This window comes from Bombus impatiens, unplaced genomic scaffold (assembly GCF_000188095.3).
Source record: "Bombus impatiens unplaced genomic scaffold, BIMP_2.2 scf_0248, whole genome shotgun sequence".
NCBI lineage: Eukaryota > Metazoa > Arthropoda > Insecta > Hymenoptera > Apidae > Bombus > Bombus impatiens.
Window position 1 is genome coordinate 1482481 of NT_176667.1, and position 20000 is coordinate 1502480.

Genomic DNA, 20000 nt, shown 5'->3' on the forward strand with positions numbered 1-20000 from the left:
CGCCGCTGTGTATCGGTAGGCTTGCGATCATCTCTTCATTCTGTCAACAACGATCGACCGAGAGCGTAAAATAAGGTTGAGAATGGCGTTCGACGAAAGAGGGCGAAATCGTTAGACCGAAAGTAAGTAAATATGTTCCGGATGTTCGTGGAGATCGTTGCGTGCGCGTGGTTTACGCGAAGACGAACCGCGACGCAAAGTAGGACGGTTAATTAGATTCCTACTTACGCGTGCACGTTCTACGCGAGCACGCGCCTACGCATCTAGACCGTGTCTCGTGGGTTTCGTATTTTGCTAGTCTTTTTGCGAAGAAAACGGCAGCTACGAGCGCAAGTACGTGCGACGGAAATTATTCGCGCGACCAAGTCTCCTCCGATCGGATCCGATAAATCGCTCTGCCACTCAGCATCGTCGTTCTCCGACTCCAGCTACTTCCTTATCTTTTACCACCGCGAGGTTCTCACGTTGATGAAATCTATGGCACAGGCATAGAGCTGTAGTATTTTCTAGTATTTGCACGCTGATAACAAGGTGGTTCGAAGAGTGCGCGCGCGGAAAGAGAGAATCGTGACAGTCGGTGAATCACGACGCGTACTTACAAGCGGGCGTGCCGCTCTTGTTCAGCACTGCGAGATGCGTTCGATGAATGGGCGATTTTCCATTGTCAAAGAGAACCGGTATCTCGCAGTTTGTACGCTACGAACGATCGAAACCAGGATTAATCGATGACGCGCACGCGCGTTTCAGCCGCGTTCCTCGCTGGATCTCGAGCTCCACGCAACGCCACGAACGCTTTGCGCGGCGAAGGCCACCGATTCAGATATCAAGAACGATCGAATACGAACGAGGATCCGCGGAGGAAGAAACCGCGACGCGCGCTAACGGAGCGACGATGATCGAGGTGGTTTCAAGGTATTTGGCGCGAACGATCATCGTCGCCGGTTGTCCCGGTGGCCTGTTGCATTCCACGCGTTCTCTCGCTCGACCTCGTCGGTTCCGTTTCGCCTCGGTGCTTCGTCACCGTCTCACCGTCGTCTCGCCCCGTCTAGCGTTTTTAAAATCGGAGCGAATGGCATTTACGCGGCGATCGCGACCGTGAAACGTTGATTCGTCGTCGAATCTCGTAGGCAAGCGCGTGCGCCTATGCTTCGCCGTGTTTTTCCAACGAGATTATACACCGTGCGAAAGTTCTCAGAATTCTACGTGATTTGTTCGGCCGATGAGATATTAACCACGCTGCTTCTCGTTACTGTTGCGACTGTCGTCCGCGTACGCTTCGAATTAACAAATCGAAGAAACGTACGTATATACAGGGTGGTTGATAACTGGCGGTACAAGCGGAAAGGGGGCGATTCTACGCGAAAAAAGAAGTCGAAAATATAGAATAAAAATTTTTTGTTTGAGGCTTTGTTTTCGAAAAACTTTTTTTTCTTTTTTTTAATTTTTCAATCGAGACAACGATCTACAGTGGGGTCCGTTATAACGAGGCGCGATAAAGTGCACGCGTACCGACCGACGATTCAAAGTCGATTTTCTCGAAAACAAAGCCTCGAACGAAAAATTCTTATTCTATATTTTCGACTTGTTTTTTCGCGTAGAATCACCCCCTTTCCGCTTCGTACCACCAGTTACCAACCACCCGGTATATGGGGAAAACGCGTGCCACTAAGTATGCACGTACTTGCAAAGAACCTGCGAACGATGGCGAAACCGAGACAAGTAGAAGAGAAGGGAATTCGGAATCCTGTCAACCGTGTGACGAGCACTGTCTCGTCGCCGGATGTCGGCACAGGCCAGTCCCTGTCGGAAGCTAACGTTTTCGTTTCTTTCGTTCGAAAGATTCCTCCGCTCTGATTCTGCAAAATCGCGATGCGAAGCTTTCTCTATCCTGGACGCTTCGTAAACATTCTGCCATGCGTAACACGTGGTAGAACGACGAACGGAACGGCGTGTCGCGTCGCTTCGAGTATCGAATTGCTGGACGTTCGTCGACCAGGGTCGTGTCGTTAAAGACGAGACAGAAATGATCGAAGGCGCACCGAAGAACCTGTACGACGACTTTTACGTACACGCGTTGCGTTGTGGGAACGTTCGAGTTGCGTGTAACCGCAGAACCATCGTTCATCGCGGCTGTATCGTCGAATCTATCCGTGACACGATGTTCGCGTACGTGTGATCGTAAGAACGTAAATGGAAACCGCGCTGGCCGAACCTCGGCGACTCCTTGGACACGGGTATATCGTTCGCGCGAATTTTTGTCCAACGCTGTAAAAAAGCAATACACCTAAGCAGCTCTACTTGCACCGTTCTGTCGCTGTTCTCGCTTTTCATCGCCCGAAACCAGCAACGATATTTTCCGCGTAACGAGGAAACACGATCGAGGGAAAAAAAAGTGGAGCAGGCCAATAATATCTGCTCTGTCGTAATCGGTCTCGAGAAAAGATATTCGCACGTGTTTCTCGCCGTAACGCAATTCCCGGAAACGTTATTACGACAGTTACGACGCCACGATGAAAGGAACTACGATTTCGTCCGATAAACGTTACGATTTTCCGTCGACCAGGCTTATCTTTCTTGCGATAACGTTGAAATGATATCGCTAGCGGCTGCGATACACACCGGCCACACGTATTAGATATGTTACACGATAACGATCGCGTTGGTGAGATTCGAGGACGCTCGCTCGCGCCTGCGAACGAAAATACGATGCGTTATGTTACGACGTTGTAGGAGAATTAGGCGAGCGACGGCACGCGACTTAAAAATACGAATAAAAACGCGGGTGTAGCCGTGTACAGGCGCGTATAACGTAGTAGTAGATTCGACTAGGTGTTGCGCGAAACGGACGCCGATCATCCGAACTAGTTATGTAAATTGGCTTGGCATTCTTCGTACGGTCTACGAGAGCGTATCGCGAAGCTGTTGTGTCGCGCGCGAAGAATGCGCGCACACGCTTTACAGGTTTCGTCTTTCCTTTCGTCTTTAAAGTCTTCGCCGAGTTCCGTACGGTGGAAATCGCGTCCACGAATTTTCATCGTTTCTCGATTCATTCGACCGGAGGTGACGCGACGTCGGCTCCCTTCCGCGAGTCCCGGATGATTAACCACGCGAACCATCGCCAGCGGCAGCAAGCTCTTGGAAATATTTAATCGAGCTTCGCGATAATGGCAAATGACTGTTCTCTGGGAACGAGAACCAAGAAACAATTGCCTTTTTTCACAACAATCGCTGTTCCCTGTTAAGCGAGTTTTCCGTCAGACGTTGGTTGCGGAAAAGAATCGCACGCATTTTTCGCGGATCCCTCGAGCGTAAATGCACGGCCGTATAAAGCCACGCTAGATAGAATATTATTTCGCCCCTTTCTGGGATCGTAAACGAGGTTGCCAGCGAGAGATCGTAATAGCATCGAGCGCCATTACCATGGTAAAATACTGGTTTTTCTACTGGTTTCCGTCCGTTGATTGCAACCGCGATGCAACCGTATGCAACTAGCTTGTACGCAACCAACGGGTAATTATCTATTTTAATCGTGCGAATTCATTGACTGCGAATTCATTGAAAGAAAGTGGTGCGGCTTCTGCGAGATAACGGCCTACTATCTGCTTACCGCCTCCCTCTGCTCGCGTCATTCGTCATTCGACGCGATTCTAGTTTCATAGCCGAGGCCAACGTTCCAAGTTCGAATCGATGCTACGTACGTCTATCACCATTATCGCCGCACGCGCGCATCGCTTGCTGAAAATTTTCGTTTCGAATCCGGTCTCCTTTTTAAAGTCACGCGCACAATCGCAAGCAACGACAAGGGAACCTTAACACTTTGCGGTCTTAAAAGCGAATTCGCATCTTACATACTTTATGCGGTATCCTATGGAAACGTTAACCACTGTTAAATAAAAGCAATGTATACTATAGACAAAATCTTACGAATGTGTTTTTATATTACACGCTTGAATAATACGAAAATGTTATCAATATGTTAGATTTAATAATATTAATCGCTTAATAATTAATAATATTAATCGATTTAATTATATTAATTTAATAAAATTAATATAAAATAATATTAATATTAATAATATTAATATTAATAATAATTTATAAGAAATCTAATAAAATAATCAATTTTGCTCAGTGCCTCTCCATCGGACAAATTGTTTCCAAGCATATCACATGAAAGAACGTCACTAGAAGTATCTTTAAATGAGCTTGCTGATTTTTAATAAAATATTACGCCTGTTAAATGCTGCTCAGAAAGTTCGTTCCGATTTTTAAGGAATTTAACAAAATAATGAATTTTGCTCAGTGTCTCTCCATCGGGCAAATTGTTTCCAAGCATATCACATGAAAGAACGTCACTAGAAGTATCTTCAAACGTGCTCGTTGCTTTTTAATAAAATATTACGCTGTCAAATGCTGCTCAGAAAGTTCGTTCCGATTTTTAAGAAATTTAACAAAATAATAAATTTTCATTAGAAGTATTTTCACTAGAAGTATCTACAAACGTGCTCGTTGATTTTTAATAAAATATTACGCTTGTCAAATGCTGCTCAAAAAGATTATTCCGATCTATAAAGAATTTAATAAAATTATAAATTTTGCTCAGTGTCTCTGCACCGGGCAAATTGTTTTCAAGCATATCACATGAAAGAACGTCACTAGAAGTATCTTTAAATGAGCTGGTTGATTTTTAATAAAATATTACGCCTGTTAAATGCTGCTCAGAAAGATCATTCCGATTTATAAGAAATTTAACAAAATAATAAATTCTGCTCAGTGTCTCTGCATCGGGCAAATTGTTTCCAAGCATATCACACGAAAAAACGTCACTAGAAGTATCTTTAAACGAGCTCGCTGATTTTTAATAAAATATTATGCTTGTCAAATGTTGCTCAGAAAGTTCGTTCCGATTTTTAAGAAATTTAACAAAATAATAAATTTTGCTCAGTGTCTTTGCATCGGGCAAATTGTTTTCAAGCATTTCACACGAAAAAACGTCACTAGAAGTATCTTTAAACGAGCTCGCTGATTTTTAATAAAATATTATGCTTGTCAAATGTTGCTCAGAAAGTTCGTTCCGATTTTTAAGAAATCTAATAGAATAATTAATTTTGCTCAGTGTCTCTGCATCGGGCAAATTGTTTCCAAGCATATCACACGAAAAAACGTCACTAGAAGTATCTTTAAACGAGCTCGCTGATTTTTAATAAAATATTATGCTTGTCAAATGTTGCTCAGAAAGTTCGTTCCGATTTTTAAGAAATCTAATAGAATAATTAATTTTGCTCAGTGTCTCTGCATCGGGCAAATTGTTTCCAAGCATATCACATGAAAGAACGTCACTAGAAGTATCTTCAAACGTGCTCGTTGATTTTTAATAAAATATTACGCCTGTTAAATACTGCTGGGAAAGATCGTTCCGATTTATAAGGAATCTTATCGACATAAAAAATCATATTGGGAAGTTCCTCGCCGAGCCAGCTAAGAGGTTCTCGAAGAATGGAATATTCAAGTTGCGTGAAAAATGGAGAAAAGTTGTGGAACAGAATGGTACCTATATAATTCGATGGTCGTATATCGAATCTAAATGTAAATCGGAACGAACTTGCCGAGCCACCTTTTGAATCTTCTCGATCGCTGCAAAAATATGTGCCAATTCAGACTGATTTCCGTTTGTCAGAACATACGGTTCTCGAAATGTTAACGGCGAATGCTACGAGCAGGTATCGCGAGCGTGTGCCTTTATCGATTAAGTACATTTCGAAGCAAACTTGGCGCGTTGATAATTCCGACGCGATTCGACTTGTGCTCGTTCGTACGAGCGGAACCATCAATCGGAATACGTACTTGTACAGAGTTTGACAGAGTCAGGAACGATGAACTGCGTCGGTGAAATTCCGTCGTCGCCGTATCTACGTGTAACATTTGCAAAGGAAGAAATGGAGACAGGGGCGCAGAACCGAAAAGAAGGGAGGAAAGAGGGAAGAGGGAGAAGGAAAAAGGAAGTCGGGACAACGAACTTGCGACCGGTCGGTCTTCTCTCGGTTCGTCTTTGTCGATCGTCTTGCGTCGAACGAGTGGAAATACGGACGGTATACGGTATATGTGTATACGCGGTTATTTATGAGACGACGCATGGAAAATCGCGTGGCAAACTATCTTGCGTTTCAGCGTTTTCGATAAACGCGTTCACCATAACGAGGAAAGATCCCCACGGCGTATGTTACGCAAAGGAGGTCTGCGCGTGGTCCCCAGCCGAGCGATTACACGCTTTTTTGTTGGTTAATCGAAAGACGGGACTGTGCTCTCGCTAGGGGAAGCTCTCTCGTCGCGAGCTACCGAACGCGCATGGTGACCACATGTTTCCATATAAATCGGTGCGACTTTGCGTTCCACTCTACGTTGGCCGAGTTAGCGAAACTGCCTACGATCTTGCTACGGTAATATCGTATCGTCGTCGAGATAACGAACGCGTACTTCGGATATATATCGCGTCGATGCGTATCGACGCGTCGGTGACGAATATCGCGACGCCGATAGATTCGATATTCCTCGACGACGCTGCAATAAAGAAGAGAAGAGGAAGAAGAAGAAGAAGATGAGATACGTCGGTGCGTCCTGCAGCGACCCGCGCTAGTAAGCTTTCAGGAATGCGCTCTTTCAAATTGGGACAATCGAGGAGGAATGCGGGATCTGGTCGGAGGCGGGCAGTTTCTTCTCCTCGGCTCGTGAGTCATCCCATCCGATGGCTAAGAGCAGTAAGAGCAGTCAGTCGGAATATACGTACGCGAATCGGGTCTCAAAGCGATCCTTGTTCCTTTCCAACTATTCTCTCTCTCTCTGTCTGTCTTTCTCTCTCTCTCTCTTTCTCCCGATTACCTATATAACTGTATATGTATGGCCTAACACAAACCCCGTTTCAAACGTCGGTATTTCTTATGTAACGCGCGTCCGGAGTGCCCTGCCATCGAACCGCCCTCGCGCGCCTATTTATCCTCGTACCCGTTTATTTTTTCCAATTGCCGATAATCGCGCTCGGAATTGCACGAACACGCGCTTGTTTGCGTTAATTGCAAAATTCGAAACCATCCCGCCGCATTGTACCTGTCGTGTCTTTTCCAGATATTCCCACGCTTCGCATACAGCCTCTGCACACGTTTTCATCCTTCGGGCGTTTTCCACGGCGGTTCTGCTCGCTTTCGCGTAATTCATCTCGCTTTTCTTCTTCGGCGACGGCGTGAGTCGTATCACCGCCTCCATTAAGCTGTCCACGATCTTGATCTTAATCGGCATCGATATCTCCCCGAATCGTGAATCGTCACTGCTTTGCACCAATTCTGTCGCTCGACTGACCCACCGACGAACAAGAGAGTATCTACGGTTGACAACGGTAAGATCGCGAATGAATGTTGCGTCGTGTATCAACGTGTTCCGACGTGTTTCGACCAAGGGGTACGGTAGGGATGGAGGTAATGCACGATCCCCCTCCCCTTCGTTCCTGCTTTGCCTGATCTTGATCTTGATCTTGTACTATCATCAGTGATGTGCCAATAGAATCCTACGTAACACCGGTTACGTGACGGACAACGCGACTCTTTCGCCCAACGTGCTCAACGCAGAGTCGACGTATTTATTTAAACGAGATGCTAATTGTTTCGTACGTTTGGTCGAAGCGTGTGTTAATCCGCTAGAAGAATTTAACGAATCTACGTACGTAGTATACGCGCAAGCGAGCAACGCTCGATGGTAGATCGTTTTCTTTTTTTGGAACAACGTAGGAGGCTCGACGAGTTGTAACGTAGGACAACGTGAAGCTAAAGGGGCATTACATCTCCCAGGAGGTAAAAGAGACGCGACGAGAGACGAAACGGGCTGGAATAATTTTCGGTACCTCGTCGTTCGTCCGTATCGCGTTTATCGGTTTCGTGGCAAAGACCCGACCAGGCTCCCACAGACGCATTTGTCGTCACTTTCTTTCTTTTCCTCTGGTATCGGTCGGCATGCGTACATACGAAGATTAACGTACGGGTCACGTGTGTAAAGCTTTTGTTACGCAAGGCTGACGTATCGGGTCAACGACTTCCTTTTTCTTCGTACTCGAACGAAAAAGAGGGGAATGAAACGCGGCTGGAACGATTAATCGACTAAAAATAACGACCAACTCGATGCTAAGCACGACACGAAATTTATCGAGCTTGCATCGTTCGCACGCATCGTTTCCTCGTTTCCCTCAAACGTCTCTACGTCTCTTTCTCCTTCCAGCCTATCCGAAGATCTTGCGCGAGTTTTCGAGATAAACGATCGGTCCGCTTTGGCTAAGGAGAATGTGCGCTGGTTTGATACGTTCGCGGTTTCACGGAGGAACGCGGCCGAATATTCGTGACAGATCGCCGTGGCCGGTGGAACAAAAAGAAAAGAAGAACGGCAGAGATACGATGGACAAAGAGCGCGTTATACGTAACTTATTGGTTGCTGTTATCTCAGTGCCACATTTTTCGTGTCTCGGTGATCGAGAACGATACCGCGCAAACGGCACGGTTCCGCCGGAATGACCCACGCGTGCCAACACCGATCGTTCGATCGATGATTTCGCGATCGCGAAAGAGAACGCACATTTCAATCGGGCATTGCACTATTCCTTTAAGGGGGTATTCTGGTCTAGAAATTTGAAAAAATCGAAAATTTTCTTGTTCGTATTTCCAAAGTTTAGACGTTCAAGAATATGCCCTTAAAAGGATTTTTTAAAATTTCAATTATTTTATGAGTTACAGTCGTTTTTGTGACGCAGCATCTGGTCCGGTCCGACCGGGGCCAATGTGCAATAAACGATAGACGCTGCCCGAGTACCTACGTCTCAAAACTTTAAACGCGTTTTTCTCGAAAGTACTTTTTCGAGTTGGCGTGCACGATATCTCAAGTTCTAACGAACCGATTTATTTAAAATTTGGTCCGAATATTCCTTATATACTCGTCTATCGTCCGGACCACGCTCAGCTCAAAATCTTTAATATTACTATTTTTTTAAACGTTCGGAATTGTCGAAAAACCGTGCGAAATAAGAAATTTGTTTTCAAACGGCCGTCATTTTATGAAGAAATGTTTTATTGACTTTTCCAAGACTCAGACGATAGCGGCATCCATACTAATTAAGAATCCCTTCGCATTTTTTGTTTCGGATGACCAGAAGGGTTGATATCGTGCACGCCACGACACCCCGTTTTTTGGCAGCACCCACTTTGCCAGCTCGTAACTTTTTAAATATTGAGTTTTTTTCTTCAGTGAATTTTTTACGTAATCTCGAAATATCAATAAACAAATGCTAAAAAGAAGGACAGCAAAAATATTTTTTCTTTCGCTTGTACAGAGCTTCAAAAATCGCGCGAAATTCGTGCCTCTAGACCAGAATACCCCCTTAATATGGTAGATAGGCTAATAAATAGGCGCACGGTCCTATAACACCGATCGCAGGTTGCGCGTTTGATCGTAGAACGCGCGTAGGATTACACGTGTGCATCGGCAAAAGTGGCAAACCTGAACGCTATCGTAGAACGAAGAAGGTAATTCGGTTAGGACGCGATACGATTATACGCGAATCGGAAAGTAGAATTTTACAGAGGAACTCGCGAGATACATTCCGTCTTCGAACAACTCGTGAAAATCGAACGCGATCAACTTGAACGATAAAACGTCGGAAGAAACGTGGAAAAGTTTGCGTTGTAAAAAGTACGACGAATTTCTAGCGATACGTCGAAGCGATGGTGAATTAGTACGTTCGCTAATCGATCCTAGCGAATCGAAGATACTCGAGGGAACATATGGCGATCGCAAAGCCGATCCTCTGCGTTCATTCTCTCGTTCCACTGCAGGAGGTTCTGGCATATGCCACGATTTCAACCTCCTGACTCTTTTGTTTTCCTCTTTCCGCCCATTTGTCTCGTTTCGATTGCTTTTCTATTTTCTTTTTTTTTTTTTTCACGAGCAAACTTTACTTCGTAGATGTAACGCAGACATAATATACAGGGTGGTTGGTAACTGGTGGTAACAAGCGGAAAGGGGGTGATTCTACGCGAAAAAACAAGTCGAAAATATGGAATAAGAATTTTTCGAGGCTTTGTTTTCGAGAAAATCGACTTTGAATTGTCGGTCGGTACGCGAGCACTTTATCGCGTCTCGTTATAACGGACCTCACTGTAAATTTTTAAAAAAATTTAAAAAAAAATTAAAAAAAAATTAAAAAAGAAAATTTTTATTCTATATTTTCGACTTGTTTTTTCGCGTAGAATCACCCCCTTTCCGCTTGTACCATCAGTTACCAACCACCCTGTATACTCACGAAGATACGCGCTGTTCTACTCATTGATTTTGAGCGAATAAATACGCGATATTTCATTGCCAGTTTCATTGATCGCGTACTTACGTCGTCCACCGACGCGACAGGACGACGTTTTGTGGCACAGCGTTGCTCTTAAAGCAGCGGTGGTCTATGCCAATGAGTACGAGTACGTCCGTAAGCACGTTCAGGAGTACGGAGGGCGTTTATCGAGCGAGAGAGCGACTGAGAAAAAGAAAGAATTAAAAGACCGGTCCCGTACTACGAGCCTGTTCGTTCGGCACCTTCGTGGTCCGGATACGTGATTTTTAACGGACCATCTATAAATATGTACGTTCGTATCGCGATCATTGTTGTGCATTGTTCGCGATAAAAATAATATGATATTTCGGGCCAACGCGGAGTTGGAACGCGACCACGCGTCGAGTTTGCAAAGATGCGAACGATACATACGAGATACGAGCCACGCGTGTTTTCGTACTCGGTCACGGTCCGTCCGACTCGAAACGTAATCGGAGACCGTTCGTTTCGATAAATCGCGTTCGATAGATTCTTTCTCGCTGCGAAATACAAGGAGCGTTCGATCGTTGACCCTTCGCGATGGAATCGAGAATCGTGAAGAGAAGTTGGCAGCCGTCCACGCAACGAGTCCACACGCGGTGAGTGTAACTCGCCTGAGAATACACAGCCATTCGGTTCGTTCGTTCGGTCGTTACCCTCGTTTCCGTGGTGCGATCGTTTTTCGGCAGCGAGACGTTCGTTCGTCGATGACCCGCCAAAAGAATCGTTTCTCTTCTCTGCCTTGGAAAATCCATCCTACGAAAAGGTATGACGCGTCGATATCTACGCGCAACTAACATCGTCTTGCGAGGACAATTTTGAAACTTTGAAACTCTAAACGAACAACGGCGATAATTGTAAGTTGCCTAGCAGCCGATGAAAGAGCGATGGAGAGCCAAGTTTGAATAAACACGCGCAGGCCATCTATCGTGCTCGCTATATTTCACAGTTTCCATATTTGTTCGATGTCTATCGATACGAAGAGCCGCGAAATGGTTCAACGTTTAACCGGGAAGAAATCGCGTCGATGGGGTGGCAAGTGCGATCTGGAATCTAAGAAAACGGGAATGGGAAGAGAAGAAGGTAACGGGCTCCCGCTGAGAAACAAAGGCATGCTCGATGTCTGAAAAGGCGGACGCGACGACGCACGAGTCTCTGTTTATTTCAACTCGAACGTATTCGAGCTTTTCGTTGGAACGAGAAGCCGCTATTCGAAACGTACGATAGCTCCTTATCGTACTATACGTACGATACGACAGCAAACGAGTTTACCGATATTCGGACGAGGAAAAAAGCAAAGGATTCTCGGTCGTTCCCCGATTCGTTTGTCTATGACAGACAAAGGACTTACGTGTTTGAATACAGTGCGAAGAGCATCGGAGAAGAAACTATTGTTCGAAAAATAAAGAAAACTTCGTACTTGCATTGTATGCGGAGTGATGTAAATCGTGAGATCGATGCGACACACACCGACAGCTGCTTTAACGCTTCTCGAGTTCTAATTACGATTAATGCTAGTCGAACGCAGAGCCGCGGCCGCGCTGGTATCGAATGCCTTTTTCACAGACTATGATTTACGATCGCTCTCCGTTTTATATCCATCGGATACGTAACGCTATATCATCGAGTGGTCCCTCGAACCTAATCTAAACGAGAGATTTCAAACGAGATCTACTTACGGCATTGAACGCAACCGGCTTGAAAATTATCCTGCTTCCGCTACGTATTGTAACGCATAACCTCGCACTTACGTAAAACGTAAAATATCGAAGATATTAGAAATACAGAGGAGCACGCATGTTCGTCTCGTCTGGTCGATGAGAATGGTTTCTTCCTTATCTCTTCGAAAAACTAAAAGCGATTCCTTTCGAGACACGTTTAGCGATGATGCGACGCTTCTCGAGACGATCCGGAGAGAGTCCTTTGTACTGCCCGGAGAAAGGGAGTCGAGAATAAACGCTGAGGGCGAGCTACGGCCCTGAGCACCGGAAGTCCTCCCCTACACTCCCTCCGCCCCTCGGCTCGCTCTCTCCTCCTTCACCCGTTCTTCCATAGTTGCCTAACCTACCTAACCCCCGCGCGACCGTTTAATCAACGACGTAGCTTACTCGATGCGATTTCTATTCGAACAAGAATTTCTTTTTCCCCGTAAAACGATTATTCGAAGAATAGGAATCGAGCTTGACCGAGTCGCAGCGTGTTTTACTCTCACAGCGGGCCTATCCACGCGCTACGCGGTATGTAGTTTAACGGATCGCGAAAGCCCAGCGATGCACCGTCTTGTGTATTTGTTTGCGAAGAAGGAGAAAAAGAAGGAAGAAAGGACAAAATGGCAAGGACGACGAACAACGTCTTGATATGTATATACGACTGTATATACGACGACTGACGATACGAGTCGTTGGCGCGTCAACACGAAAGAAAGAGAGGCGGTGGATCACGAGCGACGCGAAAGGAACCGTTTCTCTTTTTTCGAACGTGCGACGTTTCCGAGTACCACGAGAAAATATCAACGAAAGACGAAGGAAGAGGATCGCGGCGCGGCATGTCCGAGGATGCGTTACGCAAGGAAACCGACTTATTCATAGGCGTTCCGCTGGTAGGGCAACCAGCTTCGTTATCGGCTGGAAGCGATCTTCTTGAGCACCGCTGGAACGACGAAAGGTTCGACGCGTAACGATTCGTGTCCGGTACTCGATGCAACCAAGATCGCGTAACATCGGCCGCTTCGCGCAATTCCTATCGGAATCTATTCGCGTTCTATCGCTTCCTTTTATTATGCACCGCCGTACATTTGGTTTTCCGATCTCCAACTTTCCAGTAAAAGGTATCCAAAGTTCGTTCGTAAATTTGCTTCCTACTTTAACGATGAACGATTACAAAGACTACGATTTACGCGCAAACTACGTATTGTCCATGCGTTCTCCTTGGGATCGGCTGTTTCCGCGAAAACGGTGAAAGCGGGAACGAGAATTACAAGAGATAGCGTAATAACTCGAATCATGAAAAGCAAGGAGTCGTTTGCGTTTTGTCTTTCTCCACTTTCCCTTTTCCACTGTCGTCGTCCGCAAGTGCCGATTTTTATCTGGACACGTTGCCAGAAAATATTCGTTTCTCCGTGAATTTCGATGTAAGGCGAGTTTCGTAAAATCGAATCGCAGCAAACGGCCGTAAGGTTAGGTATACTGTCGCGCTACTGCGTTGCTCGTTTCGTGCCGTTTTATCTTCTGGGACAGTTAGTAGGCTCAGTGAAAGCCATCGCCGCCTCGATATCTCGTCACGGGTGTACCTTGCTCGAATGTCACTCGATTCTCACCCCTGAAATCTAACGGGCGTTTGTCAAAACCGCGTTTATCGCCAACAGTTGGCCCGCGTTCGTCGCATTCTAACAAGGAAGGCACGTGCAACCGTTCATTCGTCGCGTCGATCGAACTACGGTCGAATAACGTGGTCGGAGACTTCACTCGATTCACGGTTTTCGACTAATCGATCCGCTCGATTCGATTTCGACGGAATTTCGAATGGCGCGCCACCTGTTCAGAGTCGTAGGAACGCGAAGAAATGTCACAGCCTTTTCGGATATTTATCGCGAAATTGCTCGCGAGAAGATACTCCCGTGGCGACCGAGCGAATCGAAGATACAAAAACCTGGTGTTTCTGTTCGCGCGAGGTTAACGCATGACGCGAAGACAAGCTGGACGACGAGGAGTCGAGTGCACCGAAATAGAAAGGCCGAGAAAGAGCACTGTGCTCGCACCATGACCCAGAAAATTGAAACGGGACGCGCGGTGAAGCCGATTTGCGAAACGTCTCGTTTCTACGATTTCTTCGTTACATAGATTTCCTGGCATCGGCCGAAGAAACCCGAGAAACGACGCGTTTCAACGCGTAGATAGATATATAACACTGAAACGTCCGCTACTCGTCGACGCAACGCATGCTTCGACAATTTATTCGCGCGAACAAACGTAAGGTTCGAATGCCGTTTCGTTTGACCCTTGGTCGCTGTTCGAGTTGATTTTCGTGGAAGGAATTATCGTTAGTCGAAGTTCGACGTAAACTTTCTCATCGATTACATACGATACCAATAGTCACTGGTCGAAAAACGATTACTCATCTCGGAGCGTTACGTCATCGAGGGATCGAGAACGATAGAAAATCGATTTGACGCGTTCACGTATTTTACGCGCAAACGTCTCTTATCGATGAAGTATTTCGTAGGTGCAGACATCGCGTATCCAAGGGAAGAAACTTTCACAGCCGGAAAGAGATTCTCAGATGCATTCACGATCCACGAGCAAGCACGTCCCTTGACGCGTAACGCAGCGTGCGTGCGTGCCAGTGAGTAGAAAAAGGAAAGGAGGAGCAGAAGAAGAAGAAAAAAAAGAGAAAGGCGGAGGGGAGCTTGTTGTCGGTGAATGCGAACGTTGAGAGTATTCGGAGGCGCAAAGTCGAACGAGAAGGAAGAGGATGCCGTCCGAGATGCCGTTACTTCGAAGAGTCACTCGGGGCAAGCCTAACCCAACTGAGAGAATCGAGGATAAGGAGGAAGGAGAAGGCTGCTGGATTCCTCTTATTATTATTCTTCGTTCCACCTCGAGAAACACCCGAATGTTACTGACCTAATACGGCATCGTCCTTAAACGCGAATCGCTCGCGAATTTGAACGCGAGCAAGATCGACGCGCGACCACGAAATTAAAATTACCATTGTCGAGCCGAACGGTTGGAATCGCTTGGAAAGCTGTGGCGAGACTCGCGAGTCAACTCGCGTTCCCCAACGGGAAGTTGAATCGCTTCGAAATCATCGAAACCGCTACGTACTACCATGCTACGCGTGCGTTTTATTCGCACCTCCGTAAAAAGACAAGTGGAACGTTTCTTCCAAGACACGGTTACTTTCGTAACGGATAAGCGCGCGAGTTACGCGTATTTCGACGAAAGGATCGTGAAAGCAGGCGTTTACCAAAGCCAAAATAAAATCAGGCGACTTTACCGAATCGCGTGACGAAAGCTTCGCCGTTGTAGATCGTAGGGCGATCCTGAACGTATTCGAGATGCTAAACTTTGTATAAGATGGCATAGATCGTCGTTTTATTTCGCAATTATACGGATATACAGCGTTCCAGGTGCGAGACGAAGCAGCACTTGCAAATCATAAAACAAGTAAAACGAGAGTCGGTGAATGAGATGGTGCGCCGCTATTCCTCCTAGCAGAGAGAAGCAAACTTCTCGGCAAGGGGTCTCGTGGTCGCTCGCGTGTCAGGTGACGGTGCTTTTCCGACGCAGCGTACTTGAACGTACGCACCGGTGACAACGCTGCCCGTAAGTAGCTAGACGTTCATCTACTACCTTGTTCGATGTTTTTACAGTTAGCCGCACGCTGTGATATAACAGTATATACATATGTGCATAGGTATTGCGTTCGCGTTCGATTTTTCCCAGCGCGAATCGCTCGTTCCGTTGTTTCCACTAAATTCTATATATTTCGTCGCAATTATCGATCCCCGTGTCGCATATCGTTCAGCCTACGAGCTGGACTGCTCTAGCTTGTCCTTTCGCTATTTCGATTCTTTTTATTTTACGTGTATCGCTTAGCATATGCTCTATCGTGTATAGGTAGGTAGAGTTCGCTCCCCTCGACGACCTGGAATTCCAACGACGATCATTTACGAGAATTTTGTCACGCGGATATTCGATCCTTTCGTTGCCTTATTTCGATTTGAATTTGTATTTTTTCTTCTGTTTTTTTTCCTATCTTAATTTTTCCTCTTTTCCACAAATCGAAATAGAAATGTAAATAGATGGAAAGACGGCGGCAGGCAGTGTTATGAAAAAAACGAATTTATTTTTATCTTGTTTTTACGCTTAGATGTACTTACGACCTTACGATCGGTGTTTTGTATCTGCTACAACGATTATATACAATTTCTTCGATCTTCGATATGGAACGAGTTTGTGGACGCGTTTAAATCGAGCATGATCGCTTTCAGTGACCGACGACGACGAAGAACAAGCTCGAAAGTTGGAACGAAAGGGCCAAATCTCCGGTGCTCGAACCCTGGCAAACTTATTCAGAGGTCAATCGACGCATCCGGCTTTAATTAATTGCCTTTGATTACTTTTAAAGAACCTGTATCCTGTCAACCCAACACCGGCATACGATCACCGACGATATATTCGACTCTAGTGGGAAGGTTATTGCTGCAGGAAACAGTCTAGGCCCTAGGCGATCCACGATATAGGTCGTTCGGGAAAAACACGTTTACTCGCTAACATTCCGCTTCTTCTCTGTGTCTCGTGGATATAGTAGTAATGGGACTGTGTTGCAACAATCGACGAACAAACATCTCGGGCATGATGATTTTAAACAACTGGATCGAGTAAAGTCATCTACCGGTAAACGGAAAGATTTTCCACTTCTGTGGTCAGGAGTTTAGAAAGTCGTTGATATTGTACGAGTTAGCGGGCAAAATGTTTTTAAACGAGAGTTCTACTTCGATTACAATCTGAGCAAAAGCGGAGTAATTTTTATCTATCAATTTCGAAGGGAGTGGAGTTAGGACGAGGGATCGACTTTACGAGCGTATTATATCTGTAGACCCGAGGCAAGTCTGCCTGGGTATGGCTTAGGTATGCGCCTGCAGCTGTCCTAAAATTCCATCTGGGATTGGCGTTCTTCTTCGGAATTTTCAAATAGTAGGTTGGGCCTTTCACACGAATCATTCGGTTCAGGTATATTTTTCCTCGTCCGTGTTTCTAAGCATCCGGAAATTTCTATACAGATACGCATAGTCTAGAATATGCTTTAAATCGACACAAATGTAGTTATTTTTTCGGCTATTTTTTTTTTTTTTGCGTATATGTTAAACAAACGCATGGAACACGTTCAAATTTTCCATCGCGAGAGAAATATATGTATACTTGAAATATTCGAGCAGCCCGTTAAAGCTTGAGCGACTCCACGCCATGAACTGACCACCGGAAGTAGGCGTAATAACGAACTCCCATTGCCTATACGTGCTGAGAATACAATAACATTATACGCTACGCGCAAAGTTTTCTCTCCCTGGAATGGCTACATTGGGATACGTTCGTTTTCACCGCTTTTTCGTAAAAATACATATTGATCGTAAAATGTACTGGATGGTCAACTGTATTTGCGACTCCAACCAGTATAAATATACGTATACGTATAAATATAATATATTAGAAGTATATTCGACGTTACGCCGATCGTGACAAAAATACGAAATCGTTTAATCTCGATTAATCTATTCTGTTAAAATGTTAAACAAGAACGAATTCGTTAACGCTATTTCGCAGACACGTGGGTGGTCGATCGAATCGCATCACGCCCTCGAATATTCCATTTCAAGTCAATGAAACGACCAATCCGTACAATTATCGTGAAAAATTACCTTACACACTCACGTTCACAGAACGAAATACACTGGTTACGATTATAGAAGAAGCACATTCAAAATAAAAAGTTGGAGAATTGGAGACTGAAAAGAGTTAAAAATCGTGGTTAAGGTTAGGCATTGGAAAAGCCGTTACGCGAAGAAGTATACACTTCGTTTTTTCAATAAGTCTCTGCGAATGGCAAAAGAAAAGAATATATAATACACTATAAAAATTTAAATGAGAAATCGCTACTCGATTAGCAGAAAATCTACGCTACATATACGTATATACATACATATATACGTATATGATGTAGTTACGTACATACGTACGTATTTACAAACGTATATACGTATGTATGTATGTATGTATGTGTTGCAGCGCCACGAATTCACTGGTACTACGGTATTGGCGTCCAGTGAACAACGGTGACCTTCACCTACCGGTATTCCTCGACATTAACCCAACTTTCTTGCGGAATATGAATTAGCGTTTCGCAGCAGGAGATAGTTCTTTCGCAAAACGTTCACCTTCCGGAAAATTGTATTTGTGACAAACGTTTTTAAATCTCTAGCAAAGATTTACACTCGAACGTGTATATACTCTACGTATAACGTATCGTATCGTATCGCGATGACTTCGTTCTCAGAAACGCGTCACAAATACAGTTTCGCTTACCGGACGTTCGAAATGCACCGGAAACGAATATTCATTCTAGAAATGTAGTAACCTACTGATTCAGAGAGAACTTACATTTTCGGGCTGCGACGATCGCCTTTGCCGCGGTACACAGAAGAGCGGCACGCCGCTTTCTCGCTTCTTCTCCAATATAGCGGCTTCCGAATCTTTTTATCGACACAAAATAAACGAAATCGTTCCCACTGACACACCACTCATCCAGCACGCACGTTTCCTATCTCCGCGTCCCTTCCTGGCTTCGGTTCTCTTCGCACATATCACTGGATTCCGATCGAACGATCAACGATCGATCAGATGTATTGTTATTAAACACGTTGTACGAATTCACGATATATTTTTGCCTGATGCAAAGTGGTTACTTCGCAAGGCACGATCGCTCGTACTATATATAAGTTTGGTCGGTTGAGTTTGAAAATCCATCGATTCGAGATTGAAACTCGATTCCCTCCAGGGCAGCGATCCAACAACGTGCTGCCGATACGTCGTCGTCGTCGTCGTCGTCGTCGTCGTCGTCGTTGTTGTCGTCCTTCCGAATACATATACCGAGAAATTCCTCCTTTTCTTGATCAGTTTCCTTACTACTGCAAGTGCAACGCAATAAACTGCTCCCTTGTTTGACTGGATTTTCACAACGTTGTTTGCCGAGTATCGTTCGCGCGCGACTTGCAGGTATATTGCGTGTTAACCAAATGCTCCAACGACGCGCTGCATTTTTACGGAACCGACGTGTCCGCCTCTTTCACAGAGGGTTCGTCAACCCGGACCTGGCGTGTCGATCCGTATCCTTTCCTTCGACGATATCGGTACATGAATTTCGAATTACCCTTTCCGTGAAAGTAATACTTTTTAGATTTTAATCGTGAACAGACGAAACACTACGAGATTTCTATTTGAACAAAGAAATCGTATAAATGAACGTTAAATGGAACGAAACCGTAGATCATATCACCGTACACGATACCACGACGCTAACAGGTTGCGCGCCGCAAAACGACTGAGTTCGCTTCTATTACGACGACAGCCACCGAGACCCCCACTCCATTGTACTTCGACGTTCGCGTCTCTTCGAAACTATACCGCTCGTTACAAGGATAAATTGCCGGCGGTCGAGAACATATCAAATATTTTTATTTCTATATATTTTTATTTTATTATTTATTATATTATTTTTATATATAATACATATGTCCTCGCACATTGTACGATTGATATTTTTTCAATTTTACATTCTTCTCTTTCTTAAAGTCGTAACACATATCCCGAAAAATAGATTCTATCATTTTTTTCTTCTTCGACTAAGTCTATCTTACTCATAAATTTGATGATGCCGACTAACTAAAAAATTGTACAGAGAATCGTCGAAAATGTTCTAACGTTTGCCCTAATCAGATTCACTGCGACCGTAATTCAACGAATTGACTCTTTGTAATACAGGTCAGCCGTGTCCGATTCTTTAATTCAGAAATTAAGATTAAATTAGAACATCGAATGCTCTGTTATAATATCGG

General features: G+C 44.9%; 1 protein-coding gene across 1 annotated transcript in view; it reads right to left on the reverse strand.

Annotated features, from left to right (window-relative positions):
• The window catches only part of LOC100741300 (signal-induced proliferation-associated 1-like protein 2), a 26415-nt gene extending 6797 nt beyond the window's left edge, over window positions 1-19618 (reverse strand). Inside the window, 2 exon segments of the mRNA XM_024366897.2 lie at window positions 1-40; window positions 18547-19618. The exon segment at window positions 1-40 is cut by the window's left edge and continues 5 nt beyond it. Of these exon segments, the coding sequence (XP_024222665.1) occupies window positions 1-31 (31 nt within the window). The 5' untranslated portion in view covers window positions 32-40; window positions 18547-19618.
• Between the last annotated feature and the right edge of the window lie 382 nt (window positions 19619-20000).